General features: G+C 51.5%; 2 protein-coding genes and 1 non-coding gene across 4 annotated transcripts in view; 2 read left to right on the top strand and 1 right to left on the bottom strand.

Annotated features, from left to right (window-relative positions):
- The window catches only part of RAP1GAP2 (RAP1 GTPase activating protein 2), a 287,489-nt gene extending 286,733 nt beyond the window's left edge, over nt 1–756 (bottom strand). Inside the window, exon 1 of the mRNA XM_016931197.4 lies at nt 431–756. The gene's annotated coding sequence lies outside the window, so the exon portion shown is untranslated. The remainder of the gene's footprint in view (nt 1–430) is intronic.
- Nucleotides 757–908: 152 nt separating this feature from the next.
- The window catches only part of CCDC92B (coiled-coil domain containing 92B), a 28,782-nt gene continuing 5,458 nt past the window's right edge, over nt 909–24,232 (top strand). Inside the window, exons 1-4 of one of the 2 annotated variants that reach the window (XM_054669911.2) lie at nt 909–1,151; nt 15,382–15,534; nt 20,033–20,080; nt 22,997–24,202. In XM_054669911.2, the coding sequence (XP_054525886.1) occupies nt 15,405–15,534; nt 20,033–20,080; nt 22,997–23,289 (471 nt within the window). In that variant the 5' untranslated portion in view covers nt 909–1,151; nt 15,382–15,404 and the 3' untranslated portion in view covers nt 23,290–24,202. Of the gene's footprint in view, nt 1,152–15,381; nt 15,535–20,032; nt 20,081–22,996; nt 24,203–24,232 lie in introns of those variants that run through there. The other variant, XM_016931189.4, reaches the window with a different exon arrangement.
- MIR1253 (microRNA mir-1253) lies at nt 2,368–2,471 on the top strand. The gene has a single exon (NR_035608.1). It is a non-coding gene; the product is annotated as a microRNA mir-1253 (primary transcript).

The raw sequence follows: 24,232 nt of genomic DNA, 5'->3' as shown, positions 1-24,232 counted from the left end.
TGTTTATTTGTTTTTGACGTAGAGTCTCGCTCTGTCACACAGGCTGGAGTGCGGTGGCACGATCTTGGCCACTGCAACCTCTGCCTCCCAGGTTCAAGCGATTCTCCTGCCTCAGCCTTCCGAGTAGCTGGGATTAGAGGCGCCCGCCACGCCCGGCTAATTTTTGTAGTTTTAGTAGAGATTGGGATACACCATGTTGGCCAGGCTGGTCTCGAACTCCTGACTTCAGGTGATCCGCCCGCCTCGGCCTCCCAAACTGCTGGCCTTACAGGCGTGAGCCACTGCGCCCGGCCTGAACTTTGGAGTTTATCAAGAATCTTCCCTTGGCTCTTGGGACCCTCATAGAACTTAAAGTATAATAATAATAATAAAAGAATTTTAGAAATAGGGCATCTTATCAACCGCGGCCCAGAGAGGTGATGTGACTCACCCAAGGCCACACAGCTAGTGAGAGGTCTCGGGCAGGTTTGCTGCTGCCTAGACACGGGACGGATTCCCAGCCCACTGGTCAGATCGCGCTTCGCCCCAAGCCTTGCCTGCGCGGCTGCGGGCGCTGCCTCTCCTTCCTACGCCAGGGCGGGAGGGGCGGAGCGGATCGCGGCCTGGCGGCCTGGGCGCTGTCCGTGGTGCTGATCCTTCGCCGCGCCCCTGCGCGCCAAGGCACCGGCGGGTTCCCCAGGTCGCCCTTCCAGCTACCAGCCAAAGCCAGCTCCGCGAGCCCAGCGGCCCGCTGGGGGCCTCAGGCCCGGTTCCCGGGGCTCTCGGGGCTCCCGGGGTTCCCCCTCCCCCGACCGCGCGCCGCCGGCCTCCCCTCCCCCCGCCCCGCCCACGGCCCCTCCCCGCCCGTCTCAGGTCCCTCCCCTCCCCCTTTATCTCTCCCGCCCCCCGCACCCCTCCGGCTCGTTCGCCAGTTCCGGTCACGTTGCTGGGTGTTTACGCCTCGAGCCCGCCCCCGACCCCCCTTCGGCGCCCCCGAGCCCCCCGGAGCCCCGGCCCGACTGCCCCGCAGCCTCCCAGCAGCTGATGGCGCCGCAGCCGGGGCGGGCGCTGCAGATCCCCGGGCGCAGCTAGCGTGGGGGGAAGAGCGCCGCCCCCACCCAGCCCGGCCCGGACCCAGGGCCCCGCCGGCCGGTGACTCCCAGGTCCCGAAGGTGAGGAGGCCGGTCGGTGGGCGTGGGGGGTGTGGGCGCCGGAGCGGCCCCAGGGGGGAGCAGCGCGGCCAAGCTCCAGCTCCCCCGGGAGGGCTGGCGCGGGGCTGGGCACCGCAGCGCGCGGGAGGCGGGCAGGACTCGCGGCGGGCTGCTGGCAGAAGTTGTCCTCCACCGCCCAGACCCGGGCCCTGCCTGGCACTGCCGGGCGTCCAGAGCGGCCCGAGGTCGAGCCCCGCCACCTCCCGCCACGCACACCTTTTTTTCTGCTGCCTTTGCCCTCCTCTCTGCTACCTCGCTTCCCTGTCCTCCTTAGTCTCCACATCCCCCCCCACAACCCCTGCCTTCCCTGGGAGTCATATTGGAGGCATAATCAGGGCAGAACCTGAAGCCTGAAGGGGGTGGGGGGCTCCAGTTTCCCCATACACCCCATTCCCGTGTGACTGGATCCTCAGCTTTGCTGAGGTGGAGTGTCCTGAGCGCTTCAGTGCAGGGGGCAGCCAGAGTTGAGGGGTTCGGGGGGGAGGGGCTCTGGAGTGGAGAGGACCACAAGGTCCCTGGGGAGTGTGGCTCCACCACTGGCCCAGCGGCCCCACCTTGCAGACAGAGTCCTAGACATTTGTCAAAGGCTGAATCCTTGTTCCAAACTCCAGTCCCCAGGAAAGCCAAGGATTTGGGGTTGAGGGACCAGCTTACTTATTTTTTAATGTGTGTATTTACTTGCCCTGGTGATTCCCAGTAAGACTCAATCCATTCTCCCTGTTTCAGCAACATTCATTGTGGGCCTGTTCCTTGCAAGAGATTCCCAGAGACAAAGCCTTGCCCTCAGGAAGCGTACGGCTTAGTACAGAAGCCAGGTGCATTCAGGCGCATGCACACACACACACACACACACACACGATGAAGACTTATGGCTTAGCACGGAAGCCAGGTGCGTGCAGGCATGCGTGCACACACACACACACACAGAACAAAGAGTGATAATATGGCAGACTGTGGTGCTAGCTGCCACCCAGATTCCAACAAATTGCCTGGGGAACAGAGAGGCGGGAGAGAGTCGTTCCATCTTGGTGGGGGATCAGGGATGGCTTCATGGTAAAACTCACATCAGAGCAAGGCCCTGAAGGATGGGTCAGGCTTCAAGAGGCAGAGATAGGGGTGGATATAGTAAGTGAGGGGATGGCCTGGCTACTGGGCTACTGGAAGAGTTTGTCATCAGAGCAGCAAGAGATAGAATCCAAAAGAGAAGAAGATCAGCCTGCAGATGTGGACTGCTAAATGCAGGCTGATCTTCTCCCCTTTGGGATTCTCTTATGAGAAGCCATAAACGCCAGGATGAGCACCCAGTGGGGTGCTTCTAGTTGCAGATACTGAGCAAACTACTTTACCTTTCTAAGCCTGTCTCCTCATCGATAAAGTGGATACATTAATAGAATCTTCAACGTGGGGTCGTTGCCAAGAGAAATGAGTTAATATATGTAAAATGCTAAGAACAGTACCAATTACTTATTATTATAAGTATTATTATTTATGCATTGATGCCATGTCCAAGAAAGGCTTCTTGAGTTCCTGCTTTCCGACTGCCCCAGGCCTCTGAGTCAGGCCATGAACAGGAATAGTGACTAAGAAACATAAACCTCATATTGATTATTTCTTTTGAGATAGAGTTTTGCTCTTATTGCCCAGGTTGGAGTGCAGTGGTGTGATCTCAACTCACTGCAACCTCTGCCTCCCAGGTTGAAACGACTCTCCTGGCTCAGCCTCCCGAGTAGCTGGTACTACAGGTGCGTGCCATCATGCCCTGCTAATTTTTGTATTTTTAGTAGAGATGGGGTTTTGCCATGTTGGCCAGGCTGGTCTCAAACTCCTGACCTCAGGTGATCTGCCCCGGTCGGCCTCCCAAAGTGCTGGGGTGACAGGCATGAGCCACCGCACCTGACCTGATTCATTTATTTGTTCACTTATCGCCATGCTTGTCCTATCTAATATACCTGCGCTGACTATAAGAATAATAAAAATAAGTCTAACATTCTCCTTAAAACAAGAAAACATACATACTTAAAGAACTTTAAGAAAACATGGCTATTGACTGTTAAGAACAGCACAAAGATGTTTGTTGACTTGATAAATATTTTCAGTCCCAAACAGAAAAGAAACACTAGGAAAAGCTGAAACTGGGACAAGAGAATCTGCCAGTGAGTGAGGGGTGGCAGACAATGCAAACCCCAGGCAAGCAGGTCACAAGAAGTGTGGGGTCTGGTTCCTCTTCCAGCGACCTCCTCTGCTTGAGGGAAAGAAAGAGGTGGCAGAGGCCAGGGGACCTGGAGCAGACAAAAAGGGTGTAGGGAAGGTGAGATTTAGATGCCCAAAGAAATACTGGACTGTAAAAGAGGTTTTCAAACTGCTGGTTAGCAGGCCAGGCGCTGTGGCTCACATCTGTAGTCCCAGCCCTTTGGGAGGCTGAGGCGGGTGGATCACCTGAGGTCAGGAGTTCAAGACCAGCCTGTCCAACATGGCGAAACCCCGTCTCTACCAAAAATACAAAAAATAGCTGGGTGTGTTGGGTGGGTGCCTGTAATTCCAGCTACTCGGGAGGCTGAGGCAGGAGAATTGCTTGAACCCGGGAGGCGGAGGTTGCAGTGAGCCAAGATCGAGCCACTGCACTCCAGCCTGGGCGACAGAGGAGACTCCGTCTCAAAAAAACAAACAGCTGAAGCAGGGAGAGAACTGTAGTTTCCCACTTGCCAAGTCAGTTGTAACTGGGTAGGGAAGTGGGTACCCAGAATCTCCAGAAACAAGCAGGAAGAGAGGTCATTTTCAGGGATCAGGAGCCCAGACCTCAGAGAGTCCAAATTGTGCCAGGGTCAGAAGGTTCCTGAGTCTGACACTTTACCCGTGTTTGGGGACCTGAGCACAGAAGCCTTCTCCACCAACTTCCCCAAAGGGAAAAGTATTTGTAACTTTCAGACACATCAGAGACATGTTAAAAGTACTTGGAATTAATCCTATAAATTGTGAACCTTGTGTTAGGGTCTTTTTAATATTTTTGGTAACAATTTTTTTAAATGAATATTTTTTCATCAAGCTAGAAAATTAACAGGAAAGGCTGGGCGCGGTGGCTCACACCTGTAATCCCAGCACTTTGGGAGTCCGAGGCAAATGGATCACTTGAGGTCAGGAGTTCGAGACCAGCCTGGCCAACATGGCAAAACCACGTCTCTACTAAAAATACAAAAATTAGCCAGGCGTGTTGGTGGGCACCTGTAATCCCAGCTACTTGGGAGGCTGAGGCAGGAGAATCGCTTGAATCGGGGAGGCGAAGGTTGCAGTGAGCCGAGATTGTGCCATTGCACCCCAGCCTGGGCAACAAGAGCAAAACTCCATCTCGGGGGAAAAAAAAAAAAAGAAGGAGAAGGAGAAGAACAAGGGGAAGAGAAAACAGGAAAAAGAACTCAGAGAACCAGAAGAAGGAGGGAAGCAGAAACAATGCAGGCTCTGAGGTGCTCAGGACAGTGGACAGAGGAGTGTGACCTCTTCCCCGAGTGTGTTAACTCAGGAGGCTGGACATCTAGTGCTGTGTCGGGGGGAAAGATGGAGCTGACAGCTCCAGCCCTTCAGCTACTGTTACTGGCCTGGGTCAAGTCCTCGGGCATGAGCTTCTGAAGCCCAGATGTTCCAGGACTGCATTTCTGATGGGAAAATCGGATGTTTTCCTGGCTTAGGCCTTCTGAAGTAGTGCCTGCAACTCCCCAGCCAGACAGAGAGATTTTTGTTGTCACTAGTTCCCTTCCCCACTCTATCTCCCACCCTCCCCCAAACAAACTAAACAATAACGTCTAAGAAAGAATATTTGCCAAGATCGTTTGTGACCCAAATTTCCTCCCTGAGAAAAGCAGCCTGCCTAGTTGGAAGCAAATACTCAAGTCATTCTGGGAAAGCACAGAAACAGCTGGTTGGCTCAGCCTCTCACGGTGGCCAGGGTCCAGTCTCCAGAGCTGTGTGGGAAGGGTTTTTACTCTTCAGAAACATTTGCATTTCAGTGGCTGGGAACAGACGTTTCTCTCTTTATCCTAAGAACAGGCCCACACACCTTCATCATCCAGATGTGCGCACAGCAGACACCCGGCAGCAAAGAGAATCGAGAAACACACACACGTACTCCTTGAGGCACACATGCAGGCTCAGGCACACATACAGATACGCAAGCACACAAACCCTGACATAGACTCACAGTCGGCAGCTCACCTGTTTCTCTTGAGTTATGTACCAGTGTATTATTATGTTTTTATTTTATCGGGTTTTTTTTTTGTTTTTTTTTTTTTTGAGACAGGGTCTCACTCTCTGTCACCCAAGCTGGAATGCAGTGGTACAATCATGGCTCACTGAAGCCTCAAACTCCCGGGCTCAAGTAATCCTCCCACCTCAGCCTCCACGCTGGGACCACAGGCACACGCCACCACGCCCAGCTAATTTTTGTATCTTTAGTAGAGACGGGGTTTCAGGGTTTCACCATGTTTTCCAGGCTGGTCTCAAACTCCTGGGCACACACGATCTGCTCACCTCTGCCTCCCAAAGTTCTGGGATTATAGGCATGAGCCACTGAGCCTGGCTGCACCAGTATATTGACCTGCCTACTTGACATCTATTTCTCCTTGTTTGAGGTCTCTTGGGTATATCACCCCTAACACATGGCATCTTGATCTTACCTTGTGTCAATCTGCTTCTCCATCAGTCTACCCCATCCCCACAACTTCACCCACTCTAAAGATGTTTACTGAGTACTTCCTGTTTGCCACATACTGTGCTAGGTACTAAGGAACAGGAGGAACCAAAGCAATGTCCTTCATCTCAGTTGCTAACAATCTGGCAGGAGAAACAGACAATAAACAAAAACCGGGGGCTGGAAGCAGGAGCTCATGCCTGTAATCCCAGCACTTTTGAGATGCCAAAGCCGGAAGACTGCTTGAGACCAGGAGTTCGAGGTCAGCCTGGGCAACCTAGTGAGACTCTGGTCTCTACAAAAACAAAAATAAAAATAAAAATAAAAAAAATTTAGGCCGGGTACAGCACAGTGGCTCACGCCTGTAATCCCAGCACTTTTGAGATGCCAAAGCTAGAAGATTGCTGGAGACTAGGAGTTCGAGGTTCAGCCTGGGCAACATAGTGAAACTCTTCTCTCTACAAAAAAAAAAAAATTTAGGCCGGGTGCAGCGCCGTGGCTCACACCTGTAATCCCAGCACTTTGGGAGGCTGAGGTGGTTGGATCACGAGGTCGGGAGTTTGAGACCAGCCTGGCCAACATGGTGAAACCCCATCTCTGCTAAAAATACAAAAATTAGCTGGGCATGGTGGTGCACACCTGCAATCCCAGCTACTTGGGAGGCTGCGGCAGGAGATGTGCTTGAACCCGGGAGGCGGAGGTTGCGGTGAGCTGAGATCGCGCCATTGCACTCCAACCTGGGCAACAGAGCCAGACTCCATCTCAAAAAAATAAAAAAAAAATACATAAAAATAAAAATTTAATATATTCACGTGGTAATACATTCATGGAAGAAAAAATAATGCAGATTAAGCGAATGGAGAGTAACAAAAGCTTCTATTTTAAATTGGGTGATGAGAACAAGTCCCTGAGGAGCTGACATTTGGAGAGTCCTGAATGAAGGAGGGGAACAGGCCTTGAGGAGATCTTGGTGAAGGGCATTCCTGGCAGAGGGGACAGCATGTACAAAGTCCCCGAGGCAAGAGTGTGCTGGGCACATTCAGGAAGAAGCAAGGTCGGAGTGGCTGGGGTGGAACCAGCAGGATGAGGACAGAGGGAGCCAGGGAAGACTGTGCAAGGGCTCATAAGAACTTTGGGTTTGTTTTAAATGTGATGGAAAGCCACACAGAGAGTTTTGAGTGGGGTTTGGGGAGACATGATCAGACTTATATTTGTTTTTGTTTTGAGACAGAGTCTCGCTCTGTCACCCAGGCTGGAGTGCAGCAGTGAGATCTCGGCTCACTGCAACCTCTGCCTCCCGGGTTCAAGAGATTCTCCTGCCTCAGCCTCCCAAGTAGCTGGGACTACAGGCATGTGCCACTATGCCCGGCTAATTTTTTGTATTTTTCTTAGAGACAGGGTTTCACCATGTTGGCCAGGGTGGTCTCGAACTCCTGACCTTGGGTGATCCTCCCGCCTCCGCCTCCCAAAGTGCTGGGATGACAGGCGTGAGCCACCGTGCCTGACCCGGCTTACATTTGTTAAAGGAATTCTGGCTCCTGCATGGAAAACAAGGGGCAAGAATGGAAGTGAGAGGACAGTCAGGAGCCTACTGCAATGGTACACCAGAAGGATGTTTTTGGCTCGGACTTGGGTGATGACGATGGAGATAGTGAGAAGTGACTGGCTTTGGGATATGTTTTTTTGAAGGTAGAGCAAACAGGATTTGCAGATGGATTGACTATGGAATATAAAGAAAGAGAGGAATCAAACATGACTCCCAAGTTTTGGCCTGAGCAACAGAATGAGTGGGCAAACAGCAATGTGGTTTATCAAGATGGCGAACAGTGGTCAAGACCTGGTTTGCAGAAGGGAATGCAAGTTCAGTATTGGGACTTGAAAGTTTGAGGGATATCCTCACTGAATATCCAAATGGAGGTGTTAGGTCATCAGTCTAGCAGCCAGGGAAGAGTTATTTTGGCGGTCAATAGCATATAAATAGTATTTACAGCCATGGGATGGGAGAAGAACACCCAGGGAGTGATTATAGATAAAGAAGAGATTCATAGTGAAAGAGGATGAAATGGGGAAAGATCTAGCAACTATGCCTTCATTCTTGAGTTGCTTAAGCTGGAAAACTGGAGATATCTCAGCCATCCCCCTCCCTATCATCATGAATTAATCCAATCCATCTCCAAGTCCTGCCAGTCCTACCACTAAAATACACCTAGGACCACTCTCCGCCTTCACCTCCATCATCTCATCCAGGCCACCATCACCTGGCACCTTGACCACTGCTTTATTCTTCCAGCTGACCTCCCCACATCCACTCTGTTGGCTCTAGATTGCTCTCCCCACAGCCGCCAGAGTGATATTTTAAAAATGCAAAGGATAGCCTGGGCAACATAGTGAGACCCCATCTCTACAAAAGTGAAAAATTAGCCGGGCACGTGGGCACGAGCCTGTGGTCCCAGCTCCTTGGGAGGCTGAGGTAGAGTCTCAGCATGAACCTGGGAGTTTGAGGCTGCAATGAGCCATCATTACACCACTGCATTCCGGCCTGGGTGACAGAGTGAGACCCCGTCTCAAAAAAAAAAAAAAAAAATGCAAATCATATCATGTTCTTCCACTGCTTAAAATCCTTTAAGAACTTCCAAATTTACTTAATATTAATTGTTCTTTTTTTTTTTTTTCTGAGATGGAGTCTTGCTCTGTCGCCCAAGCTGGAGTGCAGTGGCGTGATCTCGGCTCACTGCAACCTCCGTGTCCTGGTTTCAAGAGATTCTCCTGGCCGGGCGCAGTGGCTCACGCCTGTGATCCCAGTACTTTGGGAGGCTGAGGCAGGCGGATCACGAGGTCAAGAGATTGAGACCATCCTGGCTAACACGGTGAAACCCCATCTCTACTAAAAATAGAAAAAATTAGCCGGGCGCGGTGGCGGGCCCCTGTAGTCCCAGCTACTCGGGAGGCTGAGGCAGGAGAGTGACGCGAACCCGGGAGGCGGAGCTTGCAGTGAGTCGAGATCGCGCCACTGCACTCCAGCCTGGGCGACAGAGCAAGACTCCATCTCAAAAAAAAAAAAAAAGAGATTCTCCTGTCTCGGCCTCCCAAGTAGCTAGGACTACAGGTGGACACCTCAACGCCTGGGTAGTTTTTGTATTTTTAGTAGAGACAGGATTTTGCCATTTTGGCCAGGCTGGTCTCGATCTCCTGACCTCAGGTGATCTGCCCGCCTTGGCCTTCCAAAGTGCTGGGATTACAGGCGTGAGACCCCGCACCCAGCCCAAAAATTCTTAACATGGTTTTCAAGACACCATGTGAACCTACTCTTGCTAACCTTCCTTCCTGCGACCCTCCTTCAGTACCTTTCACTTCAGCCCTTACTAGCAGCGGCAATGTCTGTTTCTCAAACGGACCACGTGAAGCACTTAGCAGAAAGTTTGACACATAGTAAGCGTTCTGTAAATGTAAGCTATCATTGTGATCACTTACTTCTTTCCTACCTCTGTGCCTTCACAGATGCTGTTCCCTGTTGGAGGTGCTCTTCCCTTCATTCTTCTAAGTCCTACCCCTCCTTCAAGTCTGTATTAGTGTTTTATCGCTGTGTAACAAATTATCATAAACATAGTGGCTTAAAACAACATACATTTATTATCTTACAATGTCTAAGCCCAGGAGTCTGGCTCTTTTTTTTTTGAGACAGGGTCTTTGTCTGTCACCAGGACTGAAGTGCAATGGCACAATCATGGCTCACCGCAGACTTGACCTCCTGGGCCCAAGCCATCTTCCCACCTCAGCCTCCCAGTAGCTGGGACTACAGGCCCATGCCACCATGCCTGGCTAATTTTTGTATTTTTGTAGAGACGAGGTTTCATCATGTTGCCCAAAGTGGTGAGATTACAGGTGTGAGCCACTGCGTCTGGCCTTAGTCTACCATTTTTAAACTAGGTCCTCTGCTCGGGGCTCTTATTTTTTTGTTTTTTGTTTTGTTTGTTTGTTTTTTGAGATGGAGTCTCACTCAGTCGCCCAGGCTTGAGTGCAGTAGCACGATGTCGGCTCACTGCAACCTCCACCTCCTGGGTTCAAGTGATTCTCCTGCTTCAGCCTCCTGAGTAGCTGGGATTACAGGCGCCTGTCACTATGCCCAGCTAATTTTTGTATTTTTAGTAGAGACAGTATTTCACCCATGTTGGCCAGGCTGGTCTCGATCTCTTGACCTCAAGTGATCAGCCTGCCTCAGCCTCCCAAAGTGCTGAGATTACAGGCATAAACCACCGTGCCCAGCCTCAGGGTTTTGCCTAATTAGGTCAGGCCCACCCAGAATAATCTCCATTTGATTAAATCAAAGTCAACTGATTGGAGGCCTTAATTACATCTGCAGGATCCCTTTACCTTTGTGTATAACCTAATCACAGGGGTGAAATCCATCATACGCACAGGCCCACCCACACTCGAGCAGAGCAGCTGCATACCAGAGGCTGGGAATCCTGGGGACCGTCCTGGAACTCTGCCTGTCACAAGGCAGAAAGTTACAGCCTAAAAGTTACTCCGTCTGTCACAGCCTAAAAGTTACTTCCTCAAAGAGAACTTTCCTCACCTCAAATCTAAAGTAGGTTCCCCTCTTTATTCTTTCACGTTACCTTGTAGGTCTCTTTAATGGCCCTTATCACAGATTGTAATTCTATCCTTATTTGTATTATCTGTTTGACACATTATTTATGTGTTTGATTCTCTTCTCTTCACCCCGTGAGATCCATGAGAGCAGGGACTTCATTGTGTTCGTTACCGTGTTCCCCAAACCCAGGACAGTGCTTGGCAATAGTAGATCACTAAATAAGTGAATGAGAAAGTGAGCAAATCAAGACAGGAATTAACCTACTCAGACATTAAATGGACAGAGAAGAGGAAGAAGGGAGGTAGCATTGACTGAGCTACGTCCTGTGCTAAGCACTTTACATTTCTTTATTCTATCTATCCATCTATCACCTATCTATCTATCTCTCTATCTCTCTATTTTTTTGAGATGAGTCTTGCTCTGTAGCCCAGGCTGGAGTGCAGTGGCACAATCTCGGCTCACTGCAAGCTCCACCTCCCGGGTTCACGCCGTTCTCCTGCCTCAGCCTCCTCAGTAGCTGGGACTACAGGCACCCGCCACCACGCCCAGCTAATTTTTTTTGTATTTTTAGTAGAGACAGGGTTTCACTGTGTTAGCCAGGATGGTCTTGATCTCCTGACCTCCTGATCTGCCTGCCTCCGCCTCCCAAAGTGCTGGGATTACAGGCATGAGCCACCGCGCCCAGCCTGTTTGTTTATTTTTATTTTATTTATTTATTTTGAGATGGAGTCTCGCTCTGTCGCCAGGCTGGAGTGCAATGGCGCGATCTCAGCTCACTGCAACCTCTGACTCCCTGGTTCAAACAATTCTCCTGCCTCAGCCTCCCGAGTAGCTGGGATTACAGGCGCCTGCCACCACACCCAGCTAATTTTTTGTATTTTTAGTAGAGATGGGGTTTTACCATGTTAGCCAGGATGGTCTTGATCTCCTGACCTCGTGATCCGCCCACCTTGGCCTCCCAAAATGCTGGGATTACATGTGTGAGCCATTGCGCCCGCCCTATTTATTTATTTTTGAAACAGAGTCTTGCTCTATTGCCCAGGCTGGAGTGCAGTGGCTCGATCTCAGCTCACTGCAACTTCTGCCCCCTGGGTTCAAGCGATTCTCCTGTGTCAACCTCCCGAGTAGCTGGGACTTCAGGTGCATGCCACCATGCCCGGCTGATTTTTGTATTTTTAGTACAGACAGGGTTTCACCATATTGGTCAGCCTGGTCTCAAACTCCTGACCTCAGGTGATCCACCCGCCTCAGCCTCCCAAAGTGCTGGGATTACAGGCGTGAGCCACTGTGCCAGGCCTTACATTTCTTTTTTCTTTTTTTTTTTTTTTTTTGAGACGAGTCTTGCTCTGTCACCCAGGCTGGAGTGCAGTGGCGCGATCTCAGCTCACTGCAAGCTCCGCCTCCCGGGTTCAGCCATTCTCCTGCCTCGGCCTCTCCGAGTAGCTGGGACTACAGGCGCCTGCCACCACACCCGGCTAATTTTTTATATTTTTAGTAGAGACGGGGTTTCACCGTGGTCTCGATCTCCCGACCTCGTGATCCGCCCGCCTCGGCCTCCCAAAGTGCTGGGATTACAAGTGTGAGCCACTGCGCCCAGCCCAGGCCTTACATTTCTTATCTCATTTAATCCTTACAACTATCCTAGGATGGTAGGATTTGCAGCCCCATCTTACAGGGGGAAGGAAAATGGCCCAGAGAGGTTAATTTTCTTGCCAAAAGTCTCACAGCAGGTAACTGAAAGAGCCATAAATCAGCTGGGTCCAGCAGCTCATGCCTGTAATCCCAGCACTTTGGGAGACCAAGGTGGGAGGATTGCTTGAGGCCAGGAGGTGGACACCAGCCTGGGTGTAGAGAACCCTGTCTCTACAAAAAATTTAAAAAATTAGCCAGGCATGGTGGCAGTCACTTGTAGACCTTAGCTACTTGGGAGGCTGAGGTGGAAGGATTGCTTGAGCCCAGGAGTTTGAGACTGCAGTGAGCTACCATTGCCCCACTGCACTCCAGCCTGGGTGACAGATTCAAACCTAGGACTGTTCCCAGTGTAAATATTCGTGTAAATATTGGGAACCTTCTCTGGATTCGAAAGACTTGGTTGGAGAATTGGCTCTGCCACCCCTTACTGAGCGTGTGAAGTGGCACGAGAGCCCTTTTTTGTGAAGTGGGGTGGGGTGGTAATACCTGCTGAAGAGTGGTTGGCAGAAGTAAGATCATGTGTATAATGTTCCCTGAACATAGCAGATGGTCAGCACATGTAGCCAGCGATCCCCACAGGCCAAAGGGCCACCCCTTGCTGAAATTAAAGGCCTATCTGGATGGCTGGACGCGGTGGCTCACGCCCGTAATCCCAGCACTTTGGGAGGCCGAGGCGGGTGGATCACAAGGTCAGGAGATCGAGACCATCCTGGCTAACATGGTGAAACCCCGTCTCTACTAAAAATACAAAAAAAAAAATTAGCCGGGCATGGTGGTGGGCGCCTGTAGTCCCAGCTCCTCGGGGGGCTGAGGCAGAATGGCGTGAACTTGGGAGGCGGAGCTTGCAGTGAGCCGAGATCGTGCCACTGCACTCCAGCCTGGGTGACAGAGCAAGACTCCGTCTCAAAAAAAAAAAAAAAAAAAAAGAAAGGCCTATTTGGTTGGATTAGGGGGGTCAGGGGAGTACCAGAGAAAGGGGCCCAGAGAGAGGAGTGCCCTGAGGATTGGAGTTCTCAGGGGGACCTGCTCGATGTAACCCCACAAATGAAAATCTGGATTTTTCTGAGTCTTACATGTAAACTAGTCTGGAAGGGACCATTTGGTGAACAGAATTACTCATCTTACTGGCCTGTCTCTCCCACTGCCCAGGACATTCCAGGGGCAGGTGAAGGCAGGTTCCTCAAAAGCTTAGGGAGTCCTTGGCTGAGAAAGCAGGAGCTCTAAGTCCTGGGCTCCAGTGTTCGCTGTCTGCCTCTGCTTGTCCAAGATGCTGATTATCACAGAACAGAGTCATCGGGAAGGGGTCAGAGCCAGAAGCAGCAGAGCTGGAAAGCCAGGCCATCATTAGGATTCAGGGATGCATGCCTCTCATCCATCACTGCAACTCAAAGTTCTGCCATGGGAGTCACTGCATGGGTCTCTTTTCCCCTCTCCTATTTCTCTTTTTTATTTTATTTATTTATATGTATGTATGTATGTATTTTATTTATTTATTTATTTATTTTGAGACAGAGTCTCACTCTGTTGCCCAGGCTGCAGTACAGTGGTGCAATGTTGGCTCATTGGAGCTTCCACCTCCCGGGTTCAAGCAATCCTTGTGCCTCAGCCTCCTGAGTAGCTGAGATTACAGGAACCTGCCCCACCACGCCCAGCTAATTTTTTGTATTTTTAGTAGAGATGGGGTTTCACCACGTCAGCCAGGCTGGTCTCAAACTGACCTCAAGTGATCCGCCGACCTTGGCCTCCAAAAGTGCTGGGATTACAGGCGTGAACCACCGAGTCCGGCCTATGGATATATATTTTTAGAGACGAGATCTCACTTTGTTACCCAGGCTGGTCTCAAACTCCTGGACTCACGCAGTCTTCCCACGTCGGCCTCTCAAAGTGCTGGGATTACATGAGTGAGCCACCACGGCCGGCCTATTTCTTTAATTTAATTTAATTTAATTTAATTAATTTATTTATTTAGAGACAGAGTCTCACCCTGTCGCCCAGGCTGGGGTGCAGTGGCATGGTCTACAGCTCACTGCAACCTCCCCCTCCCGGGTTCAAGCCATTCTCCTGCCTCAGCCTCCTGAGTAGCTGGGATTACAAGCACGTGCCACCAAGCCTGGCTAATTTTTGTATTTTGAGTAGAGACGGGGTTTCACCATGTTGGAAAGGCTGGTCTTGAACTCCTGACCTTGTGATACGCCCGCCTCGGGCTCCCAAAGCGCTGGGATTACTGTGTGAGCCACCGCGCCCGGCCCGCCTTTCTCTTTTACAAAGGGACTCCACCACCTGCCTTCAGCCCAGAGTCAGTGTTAGTGAAACATTCACCAGATCTTCCTCCTGTGCCACTTGGAGGAGCCCGGAGCCCTGGACTGTGGTGAAGTTGAAGTGGAGTTGAACTAAGGGAGAATAATATTCAGAACAGCCATGTAGCCCTTGGGCTGAGATGCTTGCGAGATGTCAGAACTGGAAGAGACTCTAGGGCTCACTCACTCCACATCTCCCTCATTTTACCCCTGAGAAACTTGAGAGCCCACAGAAGGAAAGGGCTCACCCAGGTCACATTGCTAGGGCGGGAGGAGCAGGCTAGAACCCAGGTTCTCTGTCTCTCTACTGACTTTGCCACTCCATTTGTTTTCCTGTTTGAGAAGTAGAAGAGGCTAAAGTTATATGGGCCTGGGCACAGTGGCTCACACCTGTCATCCTGGCACTTTGGGAGGCCAAGGCGGGTGAATCTCCTGAGGTTAGGAGTTCAAGACCAGCCTGGCCAACATGGTGAAACCCTGTCTCTACTAAAAATACAAAAATTAGCCAGGCATGGTGGCAGCTGCCTGTAATCCCAGCTACTTGGGAGGCTGAGGAAGGAGAATTGCTTGAACCTGGGAGGTGGAGGTTGCAGTGAGCCGAGATCGTGCCACTGCACTCCAGTCTGTGCGACAGAGCAAGACTCCATCTCAAAAAAAAGAAAAAAAGTTACATGGGAACAGGAGAAGGAAGCCATTGCCCTCTGGGCCCCTGGTTCTCCATGTGTTAAATGGGAGTAATGACGCTTTCCTGCCAACTCCCCTGCTTCTTCATGAAGCCTGAATGAAGGAATAGTGTGGAGGTGACAGCAGTGGCAGAATCATCTTCCTGGTGGCAACAGGACCTAGAGCGGAGGAGACGGTGAAAGAGCTGAGGGTGGGGCAGCGCAGATGGGCTCAGAAGAGGTGGGTTCACCTTGTCGTCCTCCCTAGGTGGGGCCCAGGCCTGGGTTGCCATGGATACCGTGTCCCTGGAGCATCAGATCCAGAGCGTGCAACGCCACATCAGCTTCCTGAAAAAGGAGCAGATGGCCCTGCTGCGAGACCTGCACCTGGAGATCCTGAGGCTGCAGAAACGCTGCTCAGGTGAGGCCAGGAGAGGCGGCTGGACGGGTGGGGAGAGGTCACTGTCATCATCACAACCACTGTCTCTGGGTTGTACCCACCAACAGCCCCCGTGAGCCTCACACTGCACCGATTCTGCTGCCTCTTTTTCTGATTAAGGAAACTGGGACTTGGGGAGGTGAGATGGACAGAGAAGTTGGAAAAGTTCTAGAAACATCTGAAAGTTTCACAGCAAAGAGCTCTGGTTAGGGCTGGGCGCGGTGGCTCACACCTGTAATCCCAGCACTTTGGGAGGCCGAGGCGGGCAGATCACGAGGTCAGGAGATCAAGACCATCCTGGACAACATGGTGAAAACCCATCTCTACTAAAATACAAAAAATTAGCTGGTTATGGTGGTGGGCACTTGTAGTCCCAGCTACTTGGGAGGCTGAGGCAGAGGAATCGCTTGAACCCAGGAGGTGGAGGTTGCAGTGAGCTGAGATCACGCCACTGCACTCCAGCCTAGATGACAGAGCAAGACTCTGTCTCAAAAAAAAAAAAAAAAAGCTCTGGTTAGGGAGTGGAGGACTCCTAGGATCCAAATCCCGGAGGTTCCCATCCTTTCCGAGTCACTCTTCACCAAGCAACTCCCAGCCCTTGGTCTAGCTAGGGAGACACACAGTCCAACTGGTGGTATTAAGGTAGAGCAGAAATCAAGCAGGACCTCATGGGCAGGAGCATGTCCAGCTTGAGGAGCAGGTGCTGAAGGAGGAGGCCCAGCCTCCGAGGCTCCCCAGAGGAGGGGGTGCTTCAACTCCCTGGAGGCTGCGTAACATGTGGACATGCCAAGATATCACAGGAGAAAGGGGAGTGAAGAGAGTATTCCAGATGAAGGGAACAGCACGGCAAAGGTCGAAAGGTGGGAAGCCAAAAGCTCATGGAAGGTTCTAGTTGATGGATAAAGCATCACTTAAAGGAGACAGATAAGAAATCCAGCTGGATGTCAGGCATGGTGGCTCACACCTGTAATCCCAGCACTTTGGGAGGCCGAGGTGGGTGGATCACCTGAGGTCAGGAGTTCAAGACCAGCCTGGCCAACATGGCGAAACCCCGTCTCTACTAAAAATACAAAAAATTAACCGGGCGTGGTGGTGCACGCCTGTAATCCCAGCTACTCGGAAGGCTGAGGCAGGAGAATCGCTTGAACCTGGGAGGCAGAGGTTGTGGTGAGCCAAGATGGTTGCCATTGTACTCCATCCTGGGCAACAAGAGTGAAACTCTGTCTCAAAAAAAAAAAAAAAAAAAAGCCAGTGGTCCTGATTCAGCCATCACAGCTTCCTAAGCCTCCACAGACAGGGTCAGCCACCACATTCTAATCTCCCCTGAAGTTTGGACGGGAGCAGAGGCCAGCCTGGGGGACAAGAATGGCCCAAGTATCTCAGCGCTGCCTGATGCCACCTTTTCATTGCAATAACAAAATTATGAGAAGAGGAGCCGGGCACGGTGGCTCACGCCTGTAATCCCAGCACTTTGGGAGGCTGAGGCGGGCGGATCACCTGAGGTCGGGAGTTCGAGACCAGCCTGACCAACATGGAGAAACCCCGTCTCTACTAAAAATACAAAATTAGCCGGACATGGTGGCACATGCCTGTAATCCCAGCTACTAGGGAGGCTGAGGCAGGAGAATCGCTTGAACCTGGGAGGCGGAGGTTGCGGTGAGCCGAGATCATGCCATTGCACTCCAGCCTGGGCAACAAGAGTGAAACTCCGTCTCAAAAAAAAAAAAAAAAAGAGAGAGAGAAGAGGAAACCCTAAGACACCATAGCAGCTCCTGTCATTTCTTTCTGTTTTGCCCTAATTCTGAGAACTTGTGGCTCCTTTTAGGACACAGGCCAGATCCCAAAATGTGGAGCGGGCAGGAACAGAGCGCCCTCACCCACGCCACCCTTCTCAGATGGGTATGGGCCTGAAACCCCTTGGTTTTTTTTTTTTTTACTAGTTTTTTATTTATTTATTTATTTATTTTTTATTTTTTTTGAGACAGGGTCTTGCTCTGTCGCCCAGGCTGGAGTGCAGTGGCGTGATCTCGGCTCACTGCAAGCTCCGCCTCCCAGGTTCACACCATTCTCCTGCCTCAGCCTCCCGAGTAGCTGGGACTACAGGCGCCTGCCAACACGCCCGGCTAATTTTTTGTATTTTTAGTAGAGACGGGGTTTCACCGTGTTAGCCAGGATGGTCTCGATCTCCTGACCTCGTGATCCGCCCACCTCGGCCTCCCAAAGTGCTGAGATTACAGGCGTGAGCCACCGTGCCTGGCCTTTTTTTAAATTTTTACAACAGTCTTGCTCTGTTGCCCTGGCTGGAGTACAGTGGCATGATCTCAGCTCACTGAAACCTCTGCCTCCCGGGTTCAAGCAATTCTCCTGCCTCAGCCTCCAAAGTAGCTGGGATTACAGGTGCCCACCACCATGCCTGGCTAATTTTTGTATTTTTAGTAGAGATGGGGTTTCACCACGTTGGCCAGGCTGGTCTCAAACTCCTGACCTCAGATGATCTGCCCACCATGGCCTCCCAAAGTGCTGGCTTTACAGGCATGAGCTACCACGCCCAGCCACCTCTAGGTTATTAAGGAGATGAAAATAACTGGGCTAGGCTAGAGCAGCCACTCTTGGGGCTGAAATGACTGAATAAGGCCTTTCCCCCAAGGAGGAGGTGATGAGAAGGGAGAAGATAAGGGGAAGGAGATTAAAGAGGGACCCAGAGCTGGGAGGGGGTTGGGAGAGAGGAGAGGCTGGTGTAGGAGCCGAAGGGATAGGCTGCCCAGGGAGCTGGCTAAGGATGGGTGAGGACTCAGAATGAAGGGCTTGAGAGGTGGGTACGTTCTGGGGTGGCGAAGCAGCCTGATTGATAAGAACTACTCACACGCGTTCAGCACCAACTCAGCCTTGGGCCAAGCCCGCTGCTTTTTTCTCATTCAATCCTGGCGACGCCTCTTGGAGAGGTGCTATTGTGCCCCCATTTTCCAAATGAGAAAACTGAGGCTCAGAGAAGTGCTGTTACTGGCCCAAGGTCACACAGCATATCTGACCTCACGGCATGCTCATCTATAGCCCAGCTGAGATTTTTATCTCCCTACCCCCAAGTCCTGTGTTGAAAGGCTGAAGAGAAACCACCCACAGGGAGTTAATGGCAGAGCCAAGGTATCCCTGCTCCCAAATCCCCGAACCTAGGCCAAGGTCCCTGGGCTACATCACAAGGCCTTGAAGGAGGGGCCAAGTTGGTCCCAGGAAGCCCTGGAGGTAGAAGCATCAGAGTCCTCACAGGTGCCTCAGGGAACAGGTTCAGACTCTGGTAACAGCAGAAGGCTCAGGCACCCTGAGCTGCCTGCCTCCTAGCAACAACCGGCCTCCTCAGAGAAGGCACCTCTGGCAAAGCCCTGGGTCTCTGGAAGAGCCGGTGAGGGCAGTGAGGAGGAGGGGCAGAGGGGTCACAAGGCCCCTGAAGGCGCTGCTGGGTGGTGGTCCCAGAGATGTGCCGCCTTCCTTCCCCGACCCCCGGTTCACACCTCCTCCCCGTGGACACCAGACTGTGTCCCTGCAGGTGTACACGGGTGCCCCCGAGTCGGTCTGCATCACAGGCAGCTGTGGCTTCTGGCTTCCTTCTGCCCTTGTACCAGCTCTTGAGCCCTGGTGGAGTTGGGGGAGTGGGGGAGTGGGGGTGGGGCTGGAAAAATTGTCAAACTCACCTGGGCTGAGAAATGGGGCTTGGGGGACACTAAGGAATGGAGACTGCGGGGACAGGCAGGCAGAGGGGTGGCAGCTGGGCTGCAGCACCCAGGAGGAAACTGCTCCTGCACCAGTGCCCTTGAATGGCTCCTAGGCTGCCCGCTCCGCCCTCTCAATGCCAAGCCAGGCCCCCATCAACAGATCGCACCGTCCTGCTCGAAGCCTCTCTCCCTGCCGCGGGGAATACGGCGCAACTGGGGCTTGGGAAGGGGCAGCGCTGATGTTCAGGTAATAACACAGGCTCAACGGTACTGGCTGTCAAAATAGTGAAAAGCAAGTGTCCAGACTGGTAAGTAGCCACTGCCGAGCCTGCCTCCAGTGCCGCCAGGCAGTTCTGGACACTCCAGCGGCCATCAGCTAAACACGAAAGGGTCAAAGCCCTGCACAGCAAGGGTCCTCCAGAACTGCTTTGACTGCCTGGCATATCACCCCAGGAAAGGCAGATAGTCCCCCAGCCCCAAAACAAGCCAGGCTCCTCAGTCCCACGAGGGGTGAACTAAACTCCAAACCCAGGCTCAAAGCTGGAGCTGGGAAGATTTCTGAGCTTGGAGTCAAGCTGGCTAGGTTCAGGCTATGCCCTGGACACATCTCTTCATCTCTTCCCCTTGCAGGGTTGCGGTAAAATAGTATGGGGGTGGCTTCTAAAGATCCTTATTGCCACTTTTACTGAGCTGTAATTCCATGATCTCTGTCTCTCATACACACACACACACACACACACACACAAACTGCCTTTTCTTTTCTTTCCCCCCAGAACTGACCCATGACCTGGAAATGAGAGAGGCCCAATCTCACCAGCAAGGTAAGAGAAGGACCACTGGTGGGGAAGCGTCATGGGGCCCAACAGCTGGAGTTTTTCCCAGCCCTTAGTAGGACCCAAGCCTTCTCTGTCCCCAGCCTAGACTTGGGGATAGTCACTCCTTGGCTGGTGAGCAGAGTGCAGGATGTCAGCCACACTTGCCCAGTGGATGACATTGTGAAATGCCTTGTGCAGTGAACAACCTGCACCACCTCAGTTGGATGACCTTGTGCAGTGAACAACCTGCACCACCACACATAGTACCCTGTATCCATGTCTCTGTCCAAAGTGAGGAAAGTAAGGCATGAAGGAAATGGTAATGTGGCTTTACTTCCCCTTAGCCTGCTTAATTCCTTGCTGTGATCCACCTCCCCAGTCCTTCCCATCCTGGCACAAGTGATCACATGGTCAGTGTCGAGATTCACTGAACTGAGTGATCACAGGCCGAGTGTCAAGATGCATGTCAGGATGGGTTCCTTGACTTCAAGGAACTTGGTCTATACGAGAAAAGAAACACACACACATTAGTAAATCCTGCATTTTACAAAAGCATGACTTCTTGCCATTGTAGAAATTCCTCTAAAATATTTGTTTACAGAGTATTACTTCACCCATAACATGGGGGAGCTGGGGGAGTTCAATGGGTGTAGACTTTTACTTTTGCAAGATTAAAAAGTTCTAAAGATCTGTTGCACCCCAACATGAATATACTTAACAGTACTGAATGGTACTCCTACAAATGGTTAAGATGCTAAATTTTGTCGTTTTTCCCCCACAATTAATTTTTTAATTGCATTGTTGAGATCTTTATCATCAGATTATAAGATCTCAGAACTAGGACTGAGTGTTACCCATTGTCTGTGAAGTATAACGCACATTACCTGACTTGGAGGGACACAGTAATTTTTTTTTTTTTTTTTTTTTGAGACGGAGTCTCGCTCTTGTCGCCCAGGCTGGAGTGCAGTGGCACGATCTCGGCTCACTGCAACCTCCACCTCCCGTGTTCAAGTGATTCTCCTGCTGCAGCCTCCCAAGTAGCTGAGACTACAGGCGCACACCACCATCCACCGGCTAATTTTTTGTATTTCTTAGTAGAGACAGGGTTTCACCATGTTGGCCAGGCTGGTCTCAAACTCTTGACCTCAGGTGATCCACCCGCCTCAGCCTTGCAAAGTGCTGGAAGTACAGGTGTGAGCCACCAAGCCTGGCCAGGACATAGTAACTATTTAATTAAAAATGAATCACAAGGCCAGGTGTGGTAGCTGACGCCTGTAATCCCAAGACTTTAGGAAACCAAGGCAGGAGAACCACTTGAGCCCAGGAGTTCAAGACCAGCCTGGACAAAATAGTGAGACTCTGCCCCTACCATTTCTTTTTAATATTAAAAAAAATGTTAAAAGGAATCATAAAAAGCCTTTCTTGGCCAGAAGAGTTCTTAAGAACAGACTGTCTTCCGTATTGATATATTGCTTGTAGATCAAATGCTACAGCCTGGAAGTTTAAGCTATGATGTCAGGAACCCTAGAAACTGCTTTGTGTATTCATGCATGAAGATCAGTTAGGGACCATCTAAACACTTACGAACTTGGACTAATTCTGCCCTCTTTAGAGGACAACCACGGGCAACCTCTTGGTGCCTAGGTGGCTGGAGGAAGGCAGCACACACCCCAGACACTAGATTAGGACAGTTCTGTGACACAGCCACTTTCACCCCACTTACTGTCCTTTGTCCGAAAGGGCTTTTGAGATCACCTGGGCCCAAGCCACTGCCCCAATCCAATGTCTTCATCTTTTTGTTTTTTTGTTTTTTTTTTTTGAGACAGAGTCTCGCTCTGTCGCCCAGGGTGGAGTGCAGTGGCGCGGTCTCGGCCCACCGCAAGCTCTGCTTCCCAGGTTCACGCCATTCTGCCTCAGCCTCCCGAGTAGCTGGGACTACAGGCGCCCGCCACCACGCCCGGCTCATTTTTTGTATTTTTAGTAGAGACTGGGTTTCACCGTGTTAGCCAGGATGGTCTAGATCTCCTGACCTCGTGATCCACCCACCTCGGCCTCCCAAAGTGCTGGGATTACAGGCATGAGCCACCGCGTCCGGCCTTTTTTTTTTTTTGAGACATACTCTGTCACCCAGGCTGGAGTGCCGTGGCACCATCTCTGCTCACTGCAACCTCTGCCTCCTAGGTGGGTTCAAGAGATCCTTCTACCTCAACCTCGAGATTAGCTGGTACTACAGATACATGCCACCATGCCCAGCTTTTTTGTAGAGATGGGGTTTCGCATGTCACCCAGGCTGGTTTTGAACTTCTGAGCTTAAGCAATTTGCCCCCCTCAGCCTCCCAAAGTGCTGGGATTACAGGCACGACCACTGTGCCTGGCTCTTTCAGTGGGCTTTGAGAACTCTTTCTTTTTTTAGAGACAGGATCTTGCTCTGTTGTCCAGGCTGTAGTGTGCAGTAGCAGAATCATAGCTCACTGCAGCTTTGTACTCCTGGGCTCAAGAGATCCTCCCACCTCAGCCCTCCCCTGAGTCACTGGGATGAGTGTGTCAACCCACTGGGCTTAAGAACTTTCTTTGTCCTCTTTCTTTTTTTTTTTTTTTTTTTTGACGGAGTCTCACTCTGGCACCCAGGCTGGAGTGCAGTGGCACGATCTCAGCTCACTGCAACCTCCGCCTCCCAGGGTCAAGCAATTCTCCTACTTCAGCCTCCCAAGTAGCTGGGATTACAGGCACGCACCACCATACCCAGCTAATTTTTGTATTTTTAGTAGAGACGGGGTTTCGCCATGCTGGCCAGGCTGGTCTCGAACTCCTGACCTTGTGATCCGCCCACCTTGGCCTCCCAAAGTGCTGGGATTACAGGCGTGAGCCACTGCACCCAGCCCTCTTTGTCCCCTTATCACTTGGTGATTTTCATCCTTCCAGGGTCACTTTTTGCCACTTTCGGCTGCCTACGTCCCTACACTCACCTGTGCCAAGTCCTAGGATATGGTCCTGCCGAGATGGAGCTTCCAGGAGGCAGGGGTCCTCAACTCACACTGCATGTGAGAACCACCGGGGAAGATTTAAGCAACACCAGTTCCCAGGTCCAGCTCCAGGGATGCTGGTGCAATTGGTCTTTCGTAGCGCCCAGGAAACAGCACTGGTTAAAGCTCTCTGGGTGGTTCCAATGTCTATCCAGGGTTGAAACCTGCTGCAGTGGCAAAGGCCAACAATAAACAAGTAAACAAAAAATGACAAACATGTGGCCAGGCACGGTGACTCCCACCTATAATCCCAGCACTTTATGAGGCTGAGGCAGGAGGATTGCCTGAACCCACAAGTTCAAGACCAGCCCAGGCAACATGGCAAAACCTCATCTCTACAAAAAATGTGCATGCCTGTGGTCCCAACTCCTGGGAAGGCTGAGGTGGGAGAATTACTCAAGCCCAGGTGATAGAGGCTGCAGTGAGCTATGCCACTGCACTCCAGCCTGGCAAGAGGGAGACTTTGTCTCAAAAAAAAAAAAAAAAAAGGGCTGGGTGTGGTGGTTCACGCCTGTAATCCCAGCACTCTGGGAGTCCGAGGCGGGTGGATCACAAGGTCAGGAGTTTGAGACCAGCCAGGCCAATATGGTGAAACCTCATCTGTAAAAATACAAAAATAAATTAGCTGGGTGTGGTAGCGGGTGCCTGTAATCCCAGCTACTCCGGAGGCTGAGGCAGGAGAATCGCTTGAACCCGGGAGGCAGAGGTTGCAGTGAACCGAGATCATGCCACTGCACTCCAGCCTGGGTGACAGAGTGAGACTCTGCCTCAACAACAACAAAAGAGGCCGGGTGCAGTGGCTTACGCCTGTAATCCCAGCACTTTGGGAGGCTGAGGCGGGAGGATGACCTGAGGTCAGGAGTTCAAGACCATTCTGGCCAACATGGTGAAACCCCGTCTCTACTAAAAATACAAAAATTAGCCGGGCGCAGTGGCTCATGCCTGTAATCCCAGCACTTTGGGAGGCTGAGGCAGGCGGATCACGAGGTCAGGAGATCGAGACCATCCTGGCTAACATGGTGAAACCCTGTCTCTACTAAAAATACAAAAAAAAAATAAGCCAGGCATGGTGGTGGGCGCCTGTAGTCCCAGCTACTCAGGAGGCTGAGGCAGGAGAATGGCTTGAACCCGGGAG

Source organism: Pan troglodytes, chromosome 19, assembly GCF_028858775.2.
Source record: "Pan troglodytes isolate AG18354 chromosome 19, NHGRI_mPanTro3-v2.0_pri, whole genome shotgun sequence".
Taxonomy (NCBI): Eukaryota; Metazoa; Chordata; class Mammalia; order Primates; family Hominidae; genus Pan; species Pan troglodytes.
The sequence above is the reverse complement of the archived record's forward strand: the minus strand, read 5'-3'. Positions and strand labels throughout refer to the sequence as shown.